The 25,176-nt window shown below is 46.0% G+C and overlaps 1 protein-coding gene across 1 annotated transcript in view; it reads left to right on the top strand.

Annotated features, from left to right (window-relative positions):
* Positions 1-25,176, top strand: part of LOC135398026 (uncharacterized) — a 78,957-nt gene that overhangs the window by 27,257 nt on the left and 26,524 nt on the right. Inside the window, exons 4-7 of the mRNA XM_064629476.1 lie at positions 16,747-17,014; positions 17,281-17,419; positions 17,771-17,889; positions 18,161-18,281. Coding sequence (XP_064485546.1) covers positions 16,747-17,014; positions 17,281-17,419; positions 17,771-17,889; positions 18,161-18,281 — 647 coding nt within the window. The remainder of the gene's footprint in view (positions 1-16,746; positions 17,015-17,280; positions 17,420-17,770; positions 17,890-18,160; positions 18,282-25,176) is intronic.

Here is a 25,176-nt window from a genome sequence, read left to right as displayed (position 1 = left end):
TACCTGGTTATCTGGGATGTTATACCAGCAAGGAGAAATTGTGCCTCGACTTGCTGGAACCAGATGAACGAGCTGCGAGACCAAAACGGTGGTAAGCGTATGCCGACATGAGCCACGCCCGGTTGAAGAGGGGTTGTAGCCGGGGTCTGTGGGGAAGGCTCGTCTCCAGAGTGCATTGTTGAAGGGCGAAGCTACGTTCGGGTCACCAGAATTGTGAGAGCCAAAAGAACGCAAGCTACAACAACGAATGCCGGAAGGAAACTGATTTATTTCGTGGCATGAGCCACCGATGGAAAGCGGGGGCGTGGCGCGAGCCTGGTCATGGTCGTCCACTACAAGGCGATCGCGCGGTTTATAAACCAGCATCCACGCTGCATGCGCCAACACGTCGGGGCTCGCTTGTTTCCACACGGTCGTAAATCATGTGTCACCTCGAGGATGAGGCCACGCGCGCAGCCGCAATGAGAACTATGTGGTGAGCTCTGTTTTATCTCCGTCGAAGTAAATGTTGCGTATGTTTCAAGGTAATGTAAATAGGTCTTCGCAGAGAAATTGGGTCACCTTAGGGATGAGTTGGCTGCATGTTCCAACACGCTGGGGGCACCTGTTTTATATCAAAATGCACTTCATGGTCAAAATGAATTTATACTATAGAACTCTATGGTGAGCTTTGTTTTATCACAGGCGAACAAAATGTTGCATATGTTTCAAGGTAATGTAAATAGGTCTTCTCCGAGAAATTGAGTCACCCTGAGACAAGCCCCAACACGATGGTGCCATCTGTTTAATATCAAAAACGCACTTCCACCCGTCATCGCCAAAATAAGTTTATAATATCGAACTCTACGGTGAGCTTTGTTTTATCACCGTCGAAGAAAATATTGCGTATGTTTCAAGGTGATGTATATAGGCCTTCTCTGAGAAATTGGGTCACCTTGAGACAAGCCCCAACACGATGGTGCCATCTGTTTAATATCAGAACGCACTTCCACCCGTCGCGGCCGAAATGAGAACTCTATGGTGAGCTTTGTTTTATCACAATGGAAGAAAATGTTGCGTATGTTTCAAGGTGATGTAAATAGGCTTTCTCCGAGAATTTGGGTCGCCTTGAGGATGAGGCCACGTCTGGGCCACCTGTCTATTATCAAAACGCACTTCCACCCCGTCAGGGCCAAAATGAGAACTCTATGGTGAGCTCAATCGAAGAAAATGTTGTCAAGATGATGTAAACAGATTTCGGTTTCAACAGCTAGGAGACCGGCAGACGATCCACATTTTTATATCACGGCACCATGTAAACCACCATCGCGAACTTTCTGTTTCCGCTCAAACCAAGTTGGCGCACTCAGACTTGAAAAAAGATTGCGCGAGCATGGAAAAGAGGGGTTGCCTACAAAAACGATCTCGTGAGCCCGGACCTCATCCACTGCTCACCCGATTGCAACCATCGTCACGTCCAGACTGAAATCGTAAGTACCAAATAGATTACACGTTATCCAATGGGTAGAGTTTTTTTTTCTTTTTTCACGTGTTTCAGATGAATTGTCCAACCTGCTCTCAGCCGTTACCCGAAGGATCACACTTCCGAGAGTTGGTCGTGGGACCTAAGGCACGGGATTTAACACCACCACCACCACTGCAGCCCTCGCCAGAGCCTGAATACATATGTATCCATCTGAATGCGCTCTCGCCACTGCTACCGCCAACACCACCCAACAGCTGAGCCATTAGGTGCACGCGCTACCTTCTTCTGTGCTCAACTATCGCTGGACTATAGTCCGGTCGTAACATCGCTTCTATGCCTTGCTCTTTGTTCTACTCTCGCCGGAACTGAGTGCTGTCATCGCCAACAGCTGAGCTCGTGCCACGTATAAGGAGCGTCGCTTGTAAGCCATGCATTTTTTCATGCTATCAACCGCTGCTTAGCAAATAAACGTTTCCAGCCATTGCCTATAAATCGTAGTTGTCTGTTGAGGGGGGTTCGCATTAAGTGAAGCGACGCGCTTTATCCGAAAAAAAAAGTTCCCCTCGCGAGGTAGTAAGTTTATTTTCATGGGTGGTACCCCTAGAGCGTTACTCGCCTCAGTCTCGCCATCGAAAGAGCAACCGTGAGTATCAAGTTACTTGACTTCATTAGCTATAGGTCTGCGCGCATATTTCAGATGCAATGCCCCACCTGCGGCCACCCATTACCTGAGGGTTTACATATTCGAGTGCTCGTGGTGGGAGGCTTACCGCCTCCCTATAGTGAAGCGCCTCCACCGAGGTATTTTGAGCAGCAGCAGCAGCAATAACAACAACAACCACATCCACTCGGTAGGGGTCGCGGGCGCGGGTTGGCACTCCATGCGAGCGACCAGCAACCTTTCGCCGTCGCCGGTCGAGGACAACGACGCGCGCTGTACACGAAAGTGAATAAAACACAGCGATAAAAAAAGTGTTCTATGCGTTCGTGATAGTTTTCGGTGGGGGGAGAATTAAAGGAGACCACACTTTTTAAGCGACGAACAACTTTTCTAGCAGCTTTATTGATTTTAGGTCATTAGCGGCGAGATTATCGGGAAACAGGGATACAATGCTCTTCAGTGATTTCCCTTTCGCCAACAATGTCGCCACGATACAACAGTACACACCACACATTGGAGAATACAGGCTTTGAATACAGACATCATTATATTCGTCGACGGTGAGGCGTTTCAGCTCGGGTTCGATGGTTGGCAATCCGAAGGAATCAAAGTAGATGAGGTCATCCTTCATTTTCGCGTACAGAATCCAGTGCTCCCCAGCCTGCTGTCGCCGATCGGTGTTCACCACGACCATACCCGGTCTATCCAGCGCGGGCAGACGATCGTCTCGAGCGTATACACCGCGGAAGAGTGCCGAAGTGTAATCGTTGTACTTCAGGAATCTCTCGATATCTTGCTCGAACATCGCTAATCCAGTGTGACGTTCCTGTTCTTATAGATGGACATAATTCGCACACTCTCGGACAGTATCAATACGGTCGTGGGTTCGACCAAGGCACGTCGGAACTTGAGTTGCAGACGAACGTTTCCACGCCTGATCGGTGACAGGTGGACCGAGGATTGATCGGGATCCAGGTCGTAGTACAGTAGGAACTTGTTTCCAACGTAGTGGTCGTATTCGTAGGAGACGTGCTTCTCACACAGCTGCTCCAGGAGGTTGAAGTAGCTTCGGTGGTTCAGGTTATTGTTGAAGTCGAACGTGTCTATACGCTGCGTCCCGTTCACGGTGAGCGTTGCCGACTCAATGTCGCAGTTCACAAATCGGTACGGGTCCCGATTGAATGCTCCCTGGTAGGCTAGGGTGGGCACGAATGCGACCACCACCTTAGACGGTATCTTCTCTGGAAATAAATCTTCCAGGCATGCATCCAGGTTGCCAACTGGTAGCGAGCGAATACGCGATTCACTTCCGGCCAGTGTGTAGAGAGCCTTGCGCTTCTGCAATTCCGTTTCGTGTCCGAGGAATAGGCTGGGAGACACGGTGATTTTCTTTATGTAGAAGGTGGTACTCATGATTTCCACTTTATGCGTGTGCTGCTCCTGATCGGTCTTCATAATGCGGAACGCGTCGGAGCCTTGATAAAAAACAAGCCTAATTTCCACTCCCGATATGAGTAGCTTAGGCTGCAGGAAAACGTCCGAGTTGATCTTGGAAACCAGGTCGATGGTCTTGCCGCCACGTGTGAGGTTGTATCGTTCTGTCGGTCCACGAGCGCGAATGTTGTTTTCCGATTGACGCGCTTCTTCTTGCGTGTACAGACCTGCTTTATGCACGGTATTTTGCTCCGTGGTGCTGGCGTGAAGCAAAATATCCAGGTAGCTTCTATAGCTATACAAATCCTTATTCGTAATCATGGTCTGATTCAAGAAGACGGCTACGTTCTTGAAAAGCGAGCTGGCGAACGCGTTGACGGGGTAGACCTCGTCGTAGGTCGTCCGATCGCCAGCCTGTGTTTCCGGTAGCGAAGCATCGTCACGTACGATGCGGACTTTCGTCACTATGTACCAGGAGTTCAAATCGAGATAGTGATGCCCCAAATTCGAAAGCTGGAACTCAATGACGGAGGATATGTCAGCGACTGGGTAGAATCCCTCATATTCCCCCTTCAGTATATGCCACTGCGTTCCCGGCACGGAAAATAACTGTGTTTCCGACTTATCCAACAGAGGAGTGTCGGGATGTACGACGTTAATCGTGTCCATCTCGCAACTAAATTTTGGCCGCGCAACCAGCGTGATTTATGCTGTCGGCTTTCTCCTCTTTCTTCGCCCGCCGGCCCCTCCGAGGTCTCGGAGAATTTCACGGCCCGTATCTTTCGCCGATCTTTTAAGCACACTTCGGAAAGAGTCTCCCTCCGACAGATTTTTGGCCACGCGCTTAGCGGCCGCAACAGCCGTCTTTTTTAAGTACAGCGATTTGCGTCTAAAGAGTGGAATAGCGAAACGCCCGAGCTGAGAAAAGAAATCGCCTCCCCTCTGGTACAGGTGCGACCGTATACCGTCGGAACGCCAAATCCGTAGATTGGTACCGCTTTAGTGTACATGCTTAAAGTGCAGCGTCAGCGTCGATCTACCGCGATTTTGTAGCGGTAGCTTGCGACCCGTGTCGTCGCGTATAGAGACGGTGATTGAGGAAATTTCGCGCTGCACTAACTTCAAATACTGAACGGGAAGAAAGCTGAAACTCAGTTGTTCTTTCGTTCTATCGTATATGAATGGAACTAATTTCAGTATCGGATGCCGCCCGTTTCCCACTACGGAGGGCGTGACGAGATCCGTGTATATCATAATACAGTTAATGGGAAGATCTATGGTCACTTCGTCAACGCCCGTATCGTTTTCGGTAAATACGGTTTTTGCGCCGAAACCCAGTAGGTACGCAAAGTAATCGGATAATGTAAGCGACACGTTTTCCCGCAAGCTCGACGAACACTTCCTCGTCCATGCATCGTACGTGAGGGAAGCCTCCGGCTGCAGACGCTCATGGATGGCGCTCACGAGAGCTTTGGGTGTTTCGTAGTAATTTGGTGGAAGTGAAATGCGTCGACTTTCCGTCTCTCGAGTGCTTATGTGGATGCGGTACGTCTTCACTATGGGATTACACGTGATGCGCTTTCGGGGTCCTTCAACGTGGATGTGCTTCACCTGAATGAGGTCCAGGAACTCGGTCGACAAGTTGAAATTCGTCGGGAGAGCGAGCGAGTAAGTCTTGTCTTTGTATTCCACCCTTGATTCTGTATCGTTCGTCGCTCTGAAGAATTCGTTGACTGTGTCGGTAATGAGCGATCGGAGTTCTAAAATTAGATCGTTATTGATCACTATCACCCGGCGAACTCGCATCATAACGGCTCTTTCCTCCGCGAGCGGTAACACGTTTGGGACGGCGCGTACGCTACCGCCCTCCGGGTGATCTCCATCGATGTCGACGATTCCAAACGCGAGATGCAGTGGTCTGTCGACTAGTTTCGCCGAGCACACGCGCGACGGTAGCTTAAACACGTAGTGATCTTCCTCGTAAGTCCACTCTATCCCATATTCGGGGAATATTTTATTCAATTGCGTGTCCGTGTCTTCGAACGTGAGCTGTTTTGTTTGCCACTTCTCCGTTGATAGCGTTATCAGGTTATCAGGCGCTTCGTTCACGTTCAGGAAGCTGTTGGGAATGGAAAATCCCTCTAGACCGACGACGTACGAATCATCAGGTGTAGTGGCTTATCTAACGCGATCGTGAAGTCATTCAGCGTGTTGGACGGGTACAGATCCATGCTGGTGTTCGAGAGCAGATACACGTAAAATTCATTTTCTGACATCGCAGGCGGGCACCCAGGAATCGTGATCTTTGGCGTATCCGAACCAACGAACCAAGTAGTGCAATACCCCGTTAATTTTCTTCTTTCTAATCACCGCGGATATGAGTCGCTTATCGTACGTGGAAAGATGGTGGACAGGCTGCAGCTCCTGCTCGTAGAATGATCCCAGTATTTCTTATCCCGTGGAATCTTTCACGTACACTACGGGCGGATCGGTCTTTCTCGTTCGCGACACCTCGAACACTTCGGCCGTCCATCTTTGATCGTAGCCTTTGGCGAACACGCCGCGATCTAACGCGAGCCTCACCTGGTCCCCCGCTTTATACTTGCTCTCGCGCGGTGTCGTCTTACGATTCAATCTGTTGAACAGAGCTACTTCATTTCCGGCGTTCACATCTTTCGGCTTTTCGCCCGTGACGGAGTGTACCGAGTCGTTATAGTCGGCCACTATCTTCGGCAGCGCGTTGATATAATTAAACTTCCCCGTACTAGTGAAATGCCTGGCTATTCTTTCTCTAATTGTTCTCTGCACGCGTTCACAGGAGGCCGCTTTCATTCCACTTTGCGTGCTATAGTGATTTAGTAGTGACTGAAAGTACTGACGAACGGGGGAACCCCAAAATTCGCTTCCGCGATCCGTGAGCAGATTCTTTGGAATTCCATAACGGAAAACTCGTTGGAAAGCTTTCTTTACGTCTTGCGGGCGCTTTGTGCGAATGGGGACCATGTACAGGTACGTCGATACCGTATCTATGACCGTTAAGATGTACCTGAAGCCCTTGCTAAATTTCTGATATTTACGCATATCCAGAAGGTCTGCCTGATATAAATCCCGCACTTGAGTTGCGACGATGGAGCGTCGCTTAAACTTTTTCTTCACTGGCTTGTGAAGGGTGTAAGCCTCTGCGTACGTGAGCTTCTGATGACGTCGGTACCGATCCACTCCACCTAACCCTTTCTCCTTGATTTTTCTATAGGGCTCCATATTTGCTCCAGCGAGCAATTCGGTGTATTTTCAGAGCGCTTATAATTTTCGATACTTTTTTGTACCAACTGGGTTTCTTGATCAGCGCGCTACGACGTGCTAAGTAGCACGTCACGAGAGCCACAATGTTTGAGCAATTGATTCGCTTCCCTCTATATGCTAGCACATTATCCGCCTGCCAAGTGAAAACTTTCTTCAATTCTTTTAGCACAGATTTCACCGTGCTTTATCAACGCCCGAGGGTAGAAGATTAAAATCGAACTGATTGGGTTCGGTTCGGGCTCCGAATGGACAGGTTTCAGAGGAGGAGGAGGAGGATGATAGTGAGCGCGCTTCAGCAAGATAGAGGGCTTCTAGTATTTTGCCCACTTTTACATCGTCCGAATCGTTAGATTCAGAACTTCACCTATTTCTATTCTATGAGCCATGACCAATCGCTTTGGATACCGCTCGCTCGGCGACTCCCGCCAGGAGACTTGATAGCCCTGAGAGGAGCAGTGGAAGTATGGGAATGAGACCACCTCATTGTCCCCTAATATATTTCTTCAACTGCCAGGGGCACTTATGAAGTGACTTGTAAGCGAGGAAGCGGAGGATTTTTTTCGTGTTTCTTCAGGTTTTTATGAAGTTCCGTCGAAAGTCTGATATTTCTGCGTAGAATGTTCAGACAGATTTCCGAAAGGATTCGAATGTCGTCGCAGCTGAGCTCTTTAAGTAACTCTGCACGGTGCGTCGGTTTGCTGGCGGCCAATACTTTGAGGAGCGTGAGATGTCTTCTAAGATCGGCCATCATTTCGAGGACGTAAACAGGAACTGCCGACCGTGCGGTAAAATACCCGTTCGCAGGCTACGAGAGGGAGGTGTTTGCGAGTGAAGATCCACAACTAAATAACCGTGCGCCTTTTTTGTCGCCTGGTTATATGCGTCAAGAAAATAGGAGAGCCTCTGCTTCCCAAATACTTAACGTCCGAAGGTTTCGATCTGTTGTACGGACCGAGCGTTCCGGAACAATACGATATAACTGGCGTTCAGCGATATCGTTAAAAAAGCGTCGTTGTGATAGAACAAGGCTTGTGTGATCAGGATCACGGACGCATTCTTATGGTGGGTACCACGCACAAACAGCGACTCTACCTCCGATAGAACCCCATTTTCCGTGATTTGATCGTCAATAACTATGAGAGCGAGATATCGCTCATCCCACTCTGCGGGTATCCTATTCATAAACTCCACGCCGTCGAAATCCTTTTCCCATCTGGCTGCATACTTTCGTATGTAGAGTATCTTCTGCGGTGGAATGCTAAATAACTCGGGGTGTCTCATTATATTCTGCGTGAGCACCGTCTTGCCACACATGGACGCGCTGGAGATGAGAATTCGAGCGGGATGCTGGAACTGCATGCGCATCGTGGAATAACTTGAGCAGACTGTGTAGCGAGGTGTGATGCATCTTTATTTTCATCCATAGCTCCTAGCGCGATTGATGATCGTCTCCAGGACTCTTATTTCTTCCTGACATAGTTCCTGAAGCTCGCGCAGTGATTGCTCCCTGTAAGCTGACAGGTACTCGTCCAAGATTTCGCGTATGATGTCCCGCAACTTGTTTGCGGTGATACGGGAGCGCAATATGTGGCAGCACATCTCGACGAGTTCTCTTGCTCGTGTGACACCTCGAAGCGGAACCGCGCGGAGTTGATGCACCTGAGTCGCGCCATCTAGTGGCATGAGGTAAGTTTTGACGTATGAGATAGAGACACCCGATTGGGTTAGAACCGTCTGAAGCCACCGCCGAGCGATCCGCGCACCATCTGGCTGGCGCCGGTGAAGGCTATGTTCAGTAGGCCAATCAAGACTGCTAGCCATTATGGTGGGCTTAGCGCGGGCCAATCGACATGAAGTGGGCGGAGCCAGTAGATAGGTAAGTTTGAACATCTGAGATAAAGCCGCAGCGGGGTCGCTGCAGCTTGCGGGCGCTAATGAAGGCTATGTTCAGCGGGCTTAGTCAGCCAATCAGTGGGCTTAGAATGGGCCAATCGGTAGGCTTAAATTGGGGACGGCCAATCAGAGGGCTTAGAAAGTCTGGAAAATGTGGAGAGTGATCAGTAGGCTTAGAATGAACCAATCAGCAGAGCCAGTTAATTAGCATAAAGGGGCGGAGCTATGCTTAGCTGATACGCATGCACCAATCAGCGTGAATTAGGCAGAGCCGAGTAATTAGCATAAAGGGGCGGAGCTACAGTCAACCAATCAATGATCAGTAGGCTTAGCACGGGCCATTCAGCGTGAACTGGGTGGAGCCAAGCCAACTAATTAACATAAAGGAGCGGAGCTACGGTCAGCCAATCGAAGGTCAGTAGGCTTGGCGTGGACCAATCAACGTGAAGTGGGCGGGGCTAATGGCGGCCAATCAGATGGCTTTGGATTGGCGTGTGATGGATTACAAATGGATTTTGTTGGCTTAGAACTGGATTGTGTTGGCTTAGAATTGGATTAGAATCGGCCATCTTGGATTAGAAAAAAGTGGTTGTTATGCAGTATGGTTCTTATACAGGCACGGTTAATATGCCGTATTAAACTGTACTACTCATATATGCGTATATTCCAGAGTCTGCTAATAAACATATCAGTTGAGAGCTAGCAGTCGCATTGTAGCTGTCTCATCCTGTCCTTGGCTGCTCGTGTTTCACTATGGCCATGTTGCTATTGCAAAAAAAAAAAACGAAAAGAGCATGGAAAAACACAAAAAAGCTGCCTGTTCTAGTGCTCATATGGAGGCAATCCAATGAGGTAACATGTTCCATTCATGAACTGCACATAGTAGTACACATCACAATGGCAACCGATTAATCAGATTTTTTAAAACTGCTTTGTCTTTTGAAACTTTGATTGCAGAGCCTATTATTGGAGCTTTGTGTGATTCCCCTCTTGAGATACTTTAAGATTGCTGATGCTGTGCAGTGTGTTAATTTTGAAACTCTATTGTGCTGAGGTACAAAAATAGAATTGTCACATGTGTATTTGAATACATAGGAATAATTTGTAAGTACTTTCCTTGTTGACATTTATATTTGCACCAGGTCCTAACATTGCTGATATGGAAAATGTAAATAAAGATATTTATTTGCTTGCCAAACAATGCACAAATGTCGTCTTTTCTATTGAGGTATTCCCTGTTCACCAGACATAAATGTGGAGATTTAAGAGAGGCACAATGATGGTTCGCTGTTTGGTGTCGTGCTGACTGGGGCGGTGACACGGGTTCGAATCCTGTCATCGGCTGTGCTGTCTGAGGTTTTCCCTGGGTTTTCCGACGACTTTCCGAGTCTAGCATTGTTTTCTGCCACTTCACATATGTTCACTGTTATTCGTGTGGAAGGTACAGCATGCTAGGAAGGTAGGCAGCTAGGAAGGTACAGCATGCACATAAAAATGATTTCGTACGCATCCACACATATGGTTCACAAGATTAGATAGATGATAGATGTCCATGCATATTGCATATATAATTATGCTTCATGTGGAATGGGTATGCTAACGCATAACTTCCATGAGGACAAGTTACATGGGCCCTGTAAGACTGCCCTTTGCGAATGGTTTGCTAACGTGTCTCTAACTGTAAAGGTAAGAGGCAGTCGAGAATGCTGCAGATAGGGTTCGAACTTACATTTTGCTTATCATGTCCTACATGATAAATATTAAATAGAAAGTGATTTGTGCAATAATTCCTGAGTACGGAATTAATTCCGGGGCTGGCCAGTGATGTCACCCAGGACGACATGTCACGTAAATTGCCTCTAACACTTTTACACCCCATAGGCTCAGTTGTGAGTTGAAATAGCACTCTACAGAGGGATAAGGTGCACCCACTTATTTGATTTCTAGGATCTATGCTATGCCCAAACACTACAGACCCCACATTTCTAAGTGGGGTCATTCCACGCCAAACGTCCCAGTAAAAAATTTGACCATCGCAGATATTGTTTTAAAAAATCAGGCGGTGTTGTTATGAAAAGAAAACATTACCGATAAACTTTCTGCGCGTTAAAAAAATTTTTCGCCTTGAAATTTGAACATGAAATTTACGGAATTGCGCAGAACCGCACCTTCCAAAAACTAATCGCGCTGCGTAATGGAGAATGAAATTGGGCATATTTTTGGACGGGATGGCAGCTGAGATAATGATGCTAGCACCTCAAGTCCCAAAACGCACTGTGGACACGTTCCGTGCAATTTCAATGGCATGCAAAACACTGCCAAAATTGAAAACTTTGCCATTTTATTTCACGCACATGCTGAACACAAGAGCGTTGCAAATAATTTACAGGCAAGATATTATGGGGAAGTACAACATTAAAAATTGCCGTTCACAAAAACGGAGCGAAAAAAACGGTTAGCGAAAAAAATACGTTAAATTGTCATTTTTTCAGAAAAACGGCAAGTTTGCCTCGAAATATCGAAAATGGTGGGCCGCGGAAAAATATGAGGGAAGCTTACTGAGATAGTATCAGGTGCATTGAGCGGTCTGAGAAAGTTTCAGAAAGGTATTATTTTTTGTTTCCGAAAAAAATAATTTTTGAAGGTTGGCATATGGAGCGGCCTGTGCCGCCGAACGAACGTCACGGAGAGCTCCGGCGATGCAGCCGATCGACGGCGCATCAACACTTCAGTCGTCTGCTACACGAAAGTGGGCAAAGTTTCCAGTGGGACAGCTCTCAAGCAACTGGTCATCCGGCATGCATCTACTATCGCGAGCAAGGCGAGGTCGACGGCTCTCTCCACGTGAAGTCCTACGTCATCATTTCAGATTATCTCACACACGACAACGCAACGGTGTACGCTTTTCAGAAAAGTCTCATAATGGAGATAAGATGTGCTATCCCGGGTGTAACCAAGATTCACTATTTTTCCGATGGGGCAAGCTCTCAATACAAAAAAAAAAAAAAGAAACTTCGTTAATCTCTGCCACCATCCTGACGAATTCGGGATCGACGCGACATGGCAGTTCTTTGCTACATCGCACGGCAAAGGGCCATGCGATGGCAGAGATGGGGGCACCCTGAGCGGTTAGCTGCAAAGGCAAGCATTCAACGACCATTCACGGGGCAGATTTTGACTCCAGTACAGCTGTTCCGCTGGGCACAAGAGACGCTCAAAAATATCACTCCTATCTGGGTTTCGGATCTTGATGTTCAGAAAGCAAGTGAATTCCTACAGCACCGGTATCAAAACGCGTCGCCGATTCCAGGCACACGCCGCTATTACAGCTTTGAACCAGTTGATAAGCACACAATCAATGTTGGACTGACGCCGTATTCTAAGAAGCAACGGTTCCCGGCACTACGAGGACCTGTACCCGATGACTGAAATAATGATGCGCCGTCGATCCTCTGCGGCGCTGGAGCTCTCCGTGACGTTCGTTCGGCCGCTCCACATGCAAACCTTCAAAAATTATTTTTTCAGAAACAAAAAAGTACCTTTTTGAAACTTTATCAGCTTGTTCAACGCACCTGATACTATCTCTGTGAGCTTTCCTCATATTTTTCTGCGGCCCACCATTTTTGATATTTCAAGCAAAGCTTACCGTTTTTGCGAAAAAATGACAACTTAACGTATTTTTTTCACCAACTTATTATCCGCTTTTCTAGACGGCAATTTTTAATCTTGTACAGCCCTACAGTATCTTGCCGATGAAGTATTTCCAGCGTTCTTGTGTTCAGTATGTGCGTGCAATAAAATGGCAAAGTTTGCAATTTTGGCAGTGTTTCGCATGCCATTAAAATTGCACGAAACATGTCCAGAGTGCATTTTGAGTTCTCAGGTGTAAGTATTATCGTTTCAGCTGCCATCCAGTCTAAAAATGCGCGAAATTTCATTATCCATTACGCAGCGCGATTAGGTTTTTGAAGGTGCGGTTTTGCGCAATTTCGTAATTTCAAATCCAAAGTTCAAGACGGAAATTTTTTTTAATGAGTTGAAACTTCATCAGTGATATTTTCTTATCATAACAACACCGCCTGATTTTTTAAAGCAAAATCTGCGATGGTCAAATTTTTCACTCGGACGTTTGGCGTGGAATGACCCAGTGGCATTATGTGCTCTGGTATTTCTTTTGCGTCAGCATAGTGTGCAACCACATGGCTTCTGGAGCTTTCGTGTGCATGTTTTGTGCTACGGTGCTCATTACAAACAATATCAGATGCTAGACATGAAATGCAATAGTCTGTAGTGTGCCACACGACGCAGCATGACATGGAAGTGTGTGATTCAAAGAAAGCTTCTGGAAAATGCACAGAATCCCACAAAAAGTTTAAGATATGCTTTGTATTTCGTTTTATGTCGCTCGTCGTTCCATAAAATCGTCGACGGTGTTGGACATTGGTAAATCGTACGTCAAACTTGTCGCATAGCAGTATGCGGTTCCTCAAATACATAGCACGATTTTTTCCTGCAAAAATAACACGCTATCGGCATTTTCTTGCTAAAACTGCTGTCGAAACGTCAGTCAATTTCCTAAGAGGCTAACGCAGACGCGACTTGATACAAATTGTACGTGCTCACAAAACACAAACGACGAATTACAGTCGCAACATCGCACAGAGCTTGGTTCACGAATGAGTTCGCAGCTGTTGCATTGTTTACTTGTCGCGGAACTAGCGGAACCCGGCTGTCCGCCATCTTCAAGCACATATACGTGAAGCCACGAAAAGCCGTAGCTGGAATCCACTGAGAAGTACGAAGGCGCGTATACGTCACAATGCCCGTTGGGGTGTATCTACGTCATAAAATGGCTGCGCCCATGTGTGTTTCGGAATGAATTATGTTTTTTTTTTACATGGTACTGTACCGAACTGGGAGAATGAAGGTGCATTTTGGGGAGAGCTGGATGTGGGCTTTCAGAATATCACAACCGTGTCGATTATTTGGGATATCGGCATAGCTGACCTTTAGTTCACACGTCAGGTGGTCTTTGCCACTGGTTGGTTCCAGAGAATCGAACCGGAACCTTTATCGGTTTGGTTCGGGTTCAGATTCTACGATAAGGGCTCTGTTCCGGTTCGGCTCCGGAAGACAACTATAATGGTTCGAACCGGTTTTTCCTAAACGGTTCGGTTCACAAACCGGTTCAGTGGCCACGGGTGGGAATGAAGCACAACAGGCAGGTTAAAGCACACTTGCGTTTGTGAGGTACAGTGCTTCAAGTGGACAAGGAGGCGCGAACGTCGTTTAAAATTTTGAAAGATTTTACGCGGTGGTTAACTAACCCACCTGGTTGTTCGCAGAACCTAAGCAAGAATATAAGAATCCACCAAGCCTGCCACCTTAGCCTAAGTCATTGAAATTATTGATTACCGGTCAGTAGACGCGAATACACGTTAAGCAGCGAACGACGCTTCATGCTAGTTGAACTGGCTCATTTTAGCTCCCAGGCGTTGGGGGTTTTAGCGTTTTTAATTAAGTTGGATTGGGACGGTGCGCCCCTAAGCCCGGGGTCCTAATGTAAAAGGCGCGTTATCGTGTTATCACGGACCGCCACCGTGCTACCATGTCGCCCTACAGTGAAGTGTCTGTGGACAAAAGGCAGAGCACGGGCAAGAGCAAGTGCAAACAGAGAGTTCGACGTATTTTTGACCTCTTAATGATTCTTAGATACCATGTCAGTATCGTTGTTCTTACCTCTTTTATTTCAAATGCACAAAGAAAACCACCTCGATATGTTCTTTTCATTCTGACCAGCATGAGGGTGGCTAGCCCTTTACTTTTAAGGGGCTTATGTAAGCTAACGCGCTCAGCGATCAGTTCTGCAGTTAGTGTGAACATCTTGTATAGCTGAGGCTGATTAGCATATTATTATGATATATGTCGCTTCATGAATGCTACCCAAAACTGTCGTTGATCCCTAATGGTTATACCGGGTGCTTCAGTTAAATCCCAAAGCTAAGTAAGCGCTCGTACTTCGCGAAGCGGGTCTTTTCTTCCAGTAATTAATTGGTTTCGGTTTACATATTTTTGTCGCGGTTGGTCGCGGCGAAGCGCAAAAGGATGTAATTTATTGGTGGATAAGAGAGTAGAGAGTTCGACTGCGCATGCGCGCCGATCTCCTTACTGGGAGCGGAAGCATATGTTTCACGACTTGAAAAGCCGCCAAGCACTTGTGGTATGTTTAGATTATGATGACTTTCTATATTTTCCCGCGTGCTATATATTCATTATTATTATTACACTAGCAATGTGGATTGGAAAGCTGAAAAGGAAAAGTATAATGCGAGCCACCTGCTGTCACTACTGAGACGCCGCCGGACAACAACCGTGTTTTCCTGTGCGTCGCATGTTTTTATAACATGCGATTTCAAACTATTCCGAAGCAGACGCAGACAGACGACGTAAGGGGTAGGTTTGATAGATACGGGTGCATTATCACAATCACGATTACACTTCCTGTGGTTATAAGTACTCTTGTTTTCAATAAAATTTCCGTACCCGCTACTCAGCGCCTGCGTGTTGTCGTTCTTTCTCGGCCCCTCTCAGTGCTGTGCTCGTTTCATCGTGAACTTGTACTGACTAGCCAAACCAATGTTTTGTTATGTTTGACAGACAGACATTTCAAGCTTGTGTTCTTTTCGTTTCTTCAGACATTTCAATTTGAAGAGCTATATTAGTCGCAGAATTTTCAACTTTTCACGACTAAGGCCGAATCTGCGAACTTATGCGAACCTCTGCGAACCCGACTGAAGTTCGAAGGCTCGTCGAACCCTTGCGAACCACCAGGTTCGACTGTGAACCTCAGGCTCGCAAAAAGTTCGTGACATCTCAGCTCTTCACCCGGCACTCCGTTGTATACTTCGAAGTTCCCCCACACACACGCGCGCGCTCAGACTTGCCCGCACATCTGGCACGCCGCCAGCCGTGTGCTCCTCCGCTAGCATCCTCCTCCGCCCGACGCGGGCTACCTCTGCACATCTGGCCGCAGATCGATCCCACCATTTTCCTTTGACATGCCTCTTCTAACGTTGACGCATTAAAAACGATATTTTTAAGGAACCGCACAAGACCACGAAGGAGCTAAGTTAAGGAGCTAAGCGAAGGAGTCACTAGTTAAAGTCGTATTTCGTTGATTAACAAAGTATGCTACTTGATTGTGCAAAAACTTAACCAGTCATGGGTAAGTCACTGAAAAAGTGACTAAGTTATACTCAATTATCCTGCAAAAAGAGTAATTGAGCAACAGTTACTCTTTTTGAAACGTACCTAGATACCGGTACGGTTACCACATTGAAGAAACTTAATTACTTACTCTAAGAAGTCGAATAAGTGAAACAAAAAATCGTCTTAATGAAAAAGTGTCCATGCGTCACATACAGTGTTATAAGCAGGGGATTTCGCATGAGCCAGTGTAAGGCTATGGGAGGCTAAGGCCATATGGTCTTACGTAGGAGATGCTAAGTCTTCGTGATGTGTGTGGATCATTCTTATATTCACACAGAGCGCACAGGCTGCAAGAACCTTCAAGGATATGTGACCTCTGCTTACGCAGGCAAAACTCACAAGCATTTAAAGAGAGAGAGAGAGAGAGTATACAACCAAACACTCGTAGTAACACGAAGCAGGCCACATGCGCAAGGACCAGCACTCACCAAAGTCTCCCCCGAAACGACCGATGCGCCGCCACGCGTCACCCAGGCTCTGTATACGGGAGCTTGTCGCGGAGTTTCCTGACCAGAAAGAGTATTGAAGGAGTGTGCTAGTTCGCAGAAAGGCTTCGCTGTACGAGAAGGAAAATGTATTGGCCAGCGTTACTGTCTGAAGGCATCCAGTAAAATCAAATTCTCCTAGTATCTGCAGCCACAAGGTGTCACTTGCAGCAGTCTTTTAGCTCGCCTTTCTCGAATGCTTGTCGAACTTGAAAAGATGGCGTTTGGTTTGACAGTGGTGATGACGACTACCACCACCACAACAACGACGACGACAACAACAACGACTCCTGGTCCTATACCGATGACCCTGTTGTGCACAATAGGGAGGTACGCTGTAGTGAGCCATCAGTATCCCGAGGATGGAGTGTGCGATCTTCTCTATTACACGGACATCTTCGTAAAGAGTGACGGCCAACGCATCGGCTCGTCGACAGTGGAACTATTTGTTGAGCGCTCCGATTCTTATCAAAACACAGAGTTCGGCTTTTCTATCGACCATCGGTGAGTTAATGTTTGTTGCTCAAACGTCGCCATGCCAGCACTGGTCAGCTGTTCCGGCCTTCTTAGGCCAGGCCTCTTCAGCAGTGCGCAGGCAGACAACGTTTTAGCGGGTGACGTCAGTGAGTTAAGTTTTGTGAGCAAACCTCGCACTCGCGTGGCAAAGTGACAGGTCGTTAGCAACCTTGAGTTGTTAATTTTTATTTGTCGCCTCCCCACCAGAATAAAACTGTTTGACGATCGTATTTTTCTGGGGTGAACGTTTACAGCTCCTTGGACAATTCCAAACTTAAAATCCAGAAAAACGAAACGGAGGCTTTCGACCAACTCTGCCCCAAGAAGATTCGTCATCACGGTGTCCTGAACTTAGCCTTCACAGGAAGAGAAAAAGCCCTCCAGCTTCTCCCAGTAAGTTTTCAAATGCAATTCCAAAACCAATGTTAGGGGTTGCTTGTCGGGCAGCCAACGCTGTATTGTGCTCGCCCTAAATGCGTGCAATCTGAATATTAAAAAGTCACATGACTGCAAAATTGTTCCCTATGACGTGACAATATAGTGATTAAGTGAGGCTACAAAAGTACTGCAGGGTATCCCTGGTTTTGGTGGAAACTAGTCTCACAGTCAGATATCTCATGTCAGAATAATACCCATTTTATACATGACGAGAAATTCCTTGGGCAAACGTCAGCGCCTTTATATAGCCCCCCTTGTGCTCTTATTTGTACCTGGGTAACGTGATAACGTAACTGAACATGGCAGGAACTGCAAAACTTGTACAATGCCAATCAACAAAAGATCCCCGTGGCAAAGTACTACATGGCTATCGGCATCACGCCAGACCACACGGACCTCAATGCCTTCGTGAAAAATCTCACAATGTAAGTATTACCTTGCTTTCGAACTTCGGTTGAACGCGTCTGCTGGTATACATACAGGACGGCATGATCAATGATGGGAGAATAGATATAGCCAAAGGGAGTCTTCCAACCGTCCGATCACGTGTTTTGTGTAGTTTGTGAGATTCTCCTTTCAGTCTAATCGGAGTCGCCCTGAAAGTGAACATGATCCGGAAGTGTTTCTGCACATTCATTGTACGCCATTTTTATGAATGTGTACATAAAGTGTTTTAATATAAATTACTTCTCGCAGCGCCGGAGCGAATATGGTCATTCTAAAGACGCACATTTCGTCTTGGAATCCCAACGAGGATAAAGGCATTGCCGCCGGGACCATGTGGGAAAACCCACTAAACATATCGAAGCCTGCCATGGTAAGGACAACTCCAGGGAAAATTTTCTTCCACGAATAAAGCATGGAGGCGTCCTCCGCCGTCACCACATGTATAGCCGATTAAAGGGTCGTTTCCTGCCAAGCCTGCTCATCGAAGAAGTAAAGAGACCAAACTTGAGAATGGCTCTTGTAGCGCGGCCGGGAGGAGCAGGTCGCACATTGCCGAGCCGAAAGCGTGCAGACTCGTTTCGCTCTCAAGACGCTTGTTGCACTCTTGATGATCAGTAGTCGAGAAGTCCACGCGAGCTGCACTTCTTCACCAAACGGAGTTCTAAGCGACATAATCCACAGGAAACGATAACTATTGATCATTGTGCTTGACCGCGCTCCTGTTTGCGCCGAAGTTGGAGTTCGAGTCGTCATTAAAGGAGCAGTCTAGAGGCCCACAACTTTGTTTCTGTTTTTGGTCAGTATGGAATGTTAGGCGGCCGAAAACAGTTTTCCCACAATTAGTGCAACCGTAGCTAAATTGGGACGCCTGCAATAGCTCCCCGAACCTCCCGCGCGCGAAACACCCTCCTTCGCCTTCACGATAGGCACGTGATGAGCGCCATCACACACGTCACTATGTGACGCAAGTGGTGAGGACGCTCCTCATTGGACTTGGGATCACATGATCGAGGTGAGCAACATCGCCCATGCCGGAGCGTCTGCTACCGCTTCGGTGACGCCATGCGTTCTCCGGCTTCGTGATGTCCGAAACGGGGGGTTTGAAGGCTGTCCACGACACAATCACGAATTTTTGAGACCGCAGGCACCACGGGAAGAACGAGTGGTGCAGCCCGAAATTAACTGCATTTGTACAGCAAAAACCCCTGTGATTCTTCACAGTGTGCAGCCTGTCCGACAGTTTTCACCGCGCAGTTGGTTCAGTTGGTTGGTGGTGGCGCCACAATACCACCGTCATCGCTAGCTTTCTGCTGCTGTGAATTCTGAGATTGCACAGAAGCCACGGATATATTACTCTTGTGATCGTAATCTTATTTTCTCAGGCTGCGTATATGCTTTTTTTTTAAGAAAACGTGATATAAATCATATAAATAATAAAAGTCAACAAGAAGCAGCTCGCAATGTTCGTAGCAGACGGTTTTTCCAACGAACGAATGAGGGGCTCTCAACCACGGACGTCACACTACAGTGGGTGTGGTCTGCAGTTGGAGCGCTCCGGCCTGTCACCGCGTCAGCGATTTTCCAAATTAATTGCACTCTGTGGTGATACAACTTTGGACAAATATTTTGTGGGAATGCTTTTCACATACTGCTTTACAAGATGACAGCAGTTTTGGGCCATGTTAGATACCACTTTAATGCTCCTTTAAGGACCGCTTTGTTTTTGGCCTTTTCTTACGTTAACTATGAAATAAAAGGGACAAAAGTATATGCCACTCAAGGCAGCGTCCGGAACGTTCGCAGTTCGGAAAGCTTGTATTGTAGTAGATGAGATAACAGCATGGGGAGTGCTCAAAAATTGCATAGACACAGCCTCGCGTAAAATCGTAATGTCGAGAACAAAGGGAACGATCACAAAGAAACAAAAACTGGGACCGGTATCGAAAATAGGTAGGAAATTAAAACGAAATTCTGATAATGACTGATAATTACGAGATAATAATATGATAGAGAATATATACGAGAGAATAATAATAATAGCTGCGAGAGGAATTACTGAAACCGAGAGAAACTGAAACCGTCACGGAATATCGCATTAGAACGGAAACAGAAACAAAACGTCGAGTTTCTCTCGTAATGTAAGCGGAATCGGACACGATATTTTCGGTAGTCAACCCTGGTAACTTCGTTACTAAGTTAGTTTCATTTTTTACACAATAAATATCAGTTTTAACGAATGGTAGCTATACCTGAACTTGAAGCTGGAATTACATAAAGTACTTGGTGGTACTTACTATCACGATTAGCTTAGCATTTCCCTCTCAAGTTCTGCTGAAAATGATCGACTTCAAATATCGTGAAAACAACCCTGAGCCCCCTTTTCCCTCTCCCTACTCACTCTGCAGACTCTGAAGAGTCTCGGCGTGGGGTCGAACCGAAGGTTGTAGCTCGGAAGAGAAAGACACGGAGCGAGAAGCTTGAATCGTCACATTTATTTTGCATTGATCAACGTCAAGGAGGTTGCTGGAAAGGTGGAGATGTGGCGAGAGTAGGCAAGGTGGGAATTACCCATCATGACATCATTACACATTACCCATCGTGCCTCCAAATACTTCATGTAATTCCAGCTTCAGGTAAGTACCATTCCTTAAAACTGATAATTATATTTCAGTCTTTTCCGGCACATACTAGCATGATTCACTTAGCATGTTGAGCGCTCAGCTCAACACCTGGACTGAAAATCCAGATCGGTATTGGGCCTACAGTATTGACCTTTTTCAGAAACTGTTTCGATAGGCTCTCCCCAGGTGGCGCAGTTGGCGCGCTGCCATTAAACGCCTTTAACTTGCGTTTCCGCTTATTGCTGCGACGTAGTTTTTTCGTGGTGCGTTTCGTAGTTTCATGACTCGCACGCTACATGAAATGTCGAGAGGTGAATTTAGAGCTGGGAAGACATAGTCAGACCTAGGGTGCAGCAACTACGACGCGTTATCAAAGCGTGAAAGTATTCCGATGTGATTTGCACGCCCCGCTGCTGCACATAGACTGTCCGTGCCTTGTGTAGTTTTCGATGCACACATTGCCTTCGGATAAAGAAGATAAAGATCTGCGCCAACGGCGGATGCGAAACCTCCAGAGAAAGGATTGAAATCCTGGAAAGTCGGCCTGGGTAAGCAATTCGCAGTTTGTGGCTTGTTCTGGCTGGTGACACCTTCCTGTATCCTCTTAGGTACGCTCGCTTCATTTTCCTGATGACCGGCCCGAAATCAAATCCGTGCCCGACACCTCGTTTGTCAACCCCAGTAAGTAATCTACCTAGTCAGTTATTTCGCTAAAATTATCTGTACATTGCCACTCTTATTCATTTTGGTCTCACAGAACCAGCCATATTCCTAGCATACTCGTTATTTTTATAGCATGCATTATTTTATTGTCAAATGTCAGCGCATATATATTTTTGTTGTCACATAGGTATGTAAGCCTCTGATGTTCTTTGACCAATTCTTACATCATCTGCCCTGCTGGAAACTGTCTCATTCAAAATCCTATGAAAATCTCATTGAGCCTATTGGATATCATGTAGACAAATCTCATTCAGTGACTGCGAAAATTCTCATCCCCAATAGATGATTTGGGACAAATATTACATTGAAATTGGTGCAATATTCCATGAGTCTTAATGAGAAATCACAGTAAGTGTTAATTAGATGTAATGAGAAATCACAGTAAGTGTCAATGAGATGTAATAAGAAATCACAGTAAGTGTTAATGAGATATAATGAGAAATCACAAAAAGTGCTAATGAGATGTAATGAGAAGTGGTGGCTTCAAACCCATTGAATATCCCCGTATTGTCTCATTGAACCAATGAGCCACAGCAGGATATTTTCTCATTGGAATGGTTCTCCATTTCGATTCGCCAGTAGGATTTTGTGGTATAGTAACATTAGATGTGTAACTTATCCCATGTATACAGGGTATCCTTACTGAATACTTACATCAGATCGCGTTGAAGCAACTGATTGAAGCAGGGGTGGTCCCAGCGAAGTACTTTGGGGGGGAGGGGGGGTGACGTCTGCAAGCCTTTAGCCAGTCGCTATCCATTTGGGTGCGGGGAGGGGGGGTTCTGGACACGGGCTCAACCTTTCCTCGCACGAAATCCTATCACTGGTAATTCATTTTAGGTCTTATGAGTAACAAGTTTGGGGGTGCGCCCTGTTCGCTCTCCTTGAGAGTGTCACAGGGAAAGAGACGAAAACTGGACCAGGCTATGCTTTTTTTTGGGGGGGGGGGGCGACCGCCCCCCTCCCTTGGGACGCCACTGGATTCAAGATAAAATGTTGCACGAGGAAGCAGAAAATGTTTAAATATGCTACAAAATTATCAAGTGACAATGAGCAATAAATTGGAAGATTTATTTTAAGAATGTGAGACAGTCTGGCTGCAAATGAAGACACTGTCTATGTAAACTCGTCTAACAAAAAGAAAGGAAGGTGCGAGAAGAAGAAAGCTAAAACAGTTAAAACACCCCTCTGCTTCAATAATTTCTGATCCAAGAGCAGAAAGTTGATCCATACCAACAGGTAAAACAGATATACTACAGATATCCAGTGTACATGCAACAACAGTAACAACACTATAATGTGTCACAAAAATTTCACGCAGGCAAAGTCTGATACATATGTGAAATCACGAACGTCACTTATCAGTAGCACTCTCTCGTTTCATTGTCCGACAAAGTAAGTCCGTCCAGTGCATGCGGGATGATGGCACATCGTGAAGGCAGTTCAGAGAACTATGGATAAATATCGGGTCACTAGTAGACCTCTTGGTTCGCATTTGGGACTTGAGGATCAAGCGTCCAAAACACGCCGCTTGACTTTGTCGTCACAGAGCTCGTGCGCGGGTTCAGGAACAAAATGCATGACCGAGCAGCTCACTACACAAATGCAAAGACTTTCACACTTTTATACGGTAGGAGGAGTTGAAGGGCAGGAAGAACCGTCTAATTTATCCGAAACTTTCAGCGACTAAAGAGGGCGCTTCGCAATTCTCAAAATGGCGGCGGCGAGGTGATCGCGGAGTTGTGGTTTGTCCGTATGTGCAGTTATTTCGCTGGGTCGCGTTCAGTCGTGAGGTCATGGCTTGGCATAAAACCTGAAAAGAAGAGGCAGAGAGCTTCCTTCAAGTGCTATTTTCGCTCATATATGTGATAACGATTCGACCCGATCAGGATACGTTCTGCGAAGAGAGGCGTAGGTGTGCTGTGGAAGAAGCCGTCCTCAAAGCAGCCCATGTAATCTACTGCGCGTCGTATCGCGTGAAAATGGCAACAGTATATAATATCAGCCTGGTTCTTCAGACCAGCAATCTCAAAAGTCCGCCGGAAAACATTAGTGTCACTGTGGACAACACGTCAGTCGTTGAGGTAAGCCGGCATATCTTGACGTTCTCTGCAGTGAGGCAGATTAACAAGTAACAATTTTATTGTGCCGCAGATATTCATGCACATGCAGAGCGTGAGGAAGGCGTACGCACGCTATTGCTGGGTTATTGTTGATACACAAGTAAGTAGTTCTTGTGGTCCCTGCCTGACCTAAACATAAAGTCACAGGCCACTTTTATGCTTTCTTATATTCCAAAAACTACCTTCGCCCTTGCCCATTGTTTTTCCTAATAGCATGATGTGATGCAACCTGGATTGCTTCGAGATGCTTTAATCTGTATTTTTTCTTACAGGATAGGCATCAACAATGTAGTCGTTGTTGGACTCTCCTCTACGGATGTGGAGCAACGGTGGGAGAAAATGTCCAAGACTAATATTATTAAACCGTAAACCGTAGGAAAGGGCAAGGGTATTGTGCAATGTCAACCGAGCTCCGGCTGTTCAACTCGACAACAGGCAACTTGAAGACATTCAACATGATTTCATCAAAGCATCTCCGTGCTGCGCTTTATATAGCTACCATGCGTCAGCTAACCTGAGGACCACCCACACGAACGATATCCTGACAGTGCAAATAGTGAAGTCTTAATCAATAACATATTATCTGACTTCGTATCTAGTGTTGTAAACAGTTTTCTATCAAGTAGCATTTTACGACATTGGTCATTTTAAAATTTGTAAATGCTCACTACAAGAGGCAGCAACCTCTGCATGTTATGTTTATGAGAGTAACGTTGACATTCTCCCAGAACCCAATGCAATCTGCAATGCCAAAGGAACAACAACAATAACAAATAAATCATGACTACGACCTGGGGTGATTCACCACTGGAGAGCAGTACACGCCAAAGGAACGTTCCGTCTCGATGTCACAATATCGGTTTCTTTATTCAAAGGTTGAAGCGCGGCTCATAGTTGTTAAAAGGGATGACCAATACATTACTGAAATGACCAGAAGGTTATGGTATGTGTACTTCTCTCACATTCTCCCTCACGTGTCATCATTTCATGTGTCACAGGTACTGTGTGAATACAATACCGAAAAACATTTTCTAGCTCTTACAAACATTGTTTGTGTTTGAGGTGTGAGAATTACCAGTGCAATATTTTAGATTATTTATTCAGTTCACCACTGTACCTGGGCTTCATATAGTTATTATGAGAAGCGCAATATTTTGTTGTAGCCTGCTTTGCAAATAAATTCGAAATATTTTAGCAGCTCTTTATATTGTGCAAAAAGAAAAAAAAAACTCTGTGGCTTCTTGTGACTGATGAAGAAAGCATAAAAACTGTTTCACAATGTTTATTGTATTTTTGTTTTATTCTTGTTAGAGCACTATCTACACATATGCACATCTTACGAACGCCAGCAGGAATGCTAAATGACACACAGACGATAGACGATCTTTGTAGAAGTACAAAGAGCAAGAGAATGGATTTATTTGCAAATAAGCTATAGTTTTAGCAGTACGTGAGTACGGCGAATGTCTTCATTTTAGCTCCTGACGAGCGCAAAAAAGCTTCCGCTGCAACATAGACCGTCTACTTAAACTTTTAATAACTTAGCTGTAAATAAAACTCTAAATAAAGCTGTGTAAACTGACTCTTCTAACAAGAGCGCGGTTAACGCATTGTGGAACATAACACATTTTCCTGCTTTTAACCGGCAGTTATTATTATTATTATTATTATTATTATTATTATTATTATTATTATTATTATTATTATTATCTTTTTGTTGTCCAGCTTCTTTTTTTTCTTTTCTTTTCTTGTTAGGCTAGCGCGATCTTGCTTTCAACAACAACTATCTGGCTGGCGT

This window comes from Ornithodoros turicata, chromosome 6 (assembly GCF_037126465.1).
Source record: "Ornithodoros turicata isolate Travis chromosome 6, ASM3712646v1, whole genome shotgun sequence".
NCBI classification, from domain to species: Eukaryota; Metazoa; Arthropoda; class Arachnida; order Ixodida; family Argasidae; genus Ornithodoros; species Ornithodoros turicata.
Note: the sequence above shows the minus strand (reverse complement) of the source record. Positions and strands in the feature narration are given on the sequence as shown.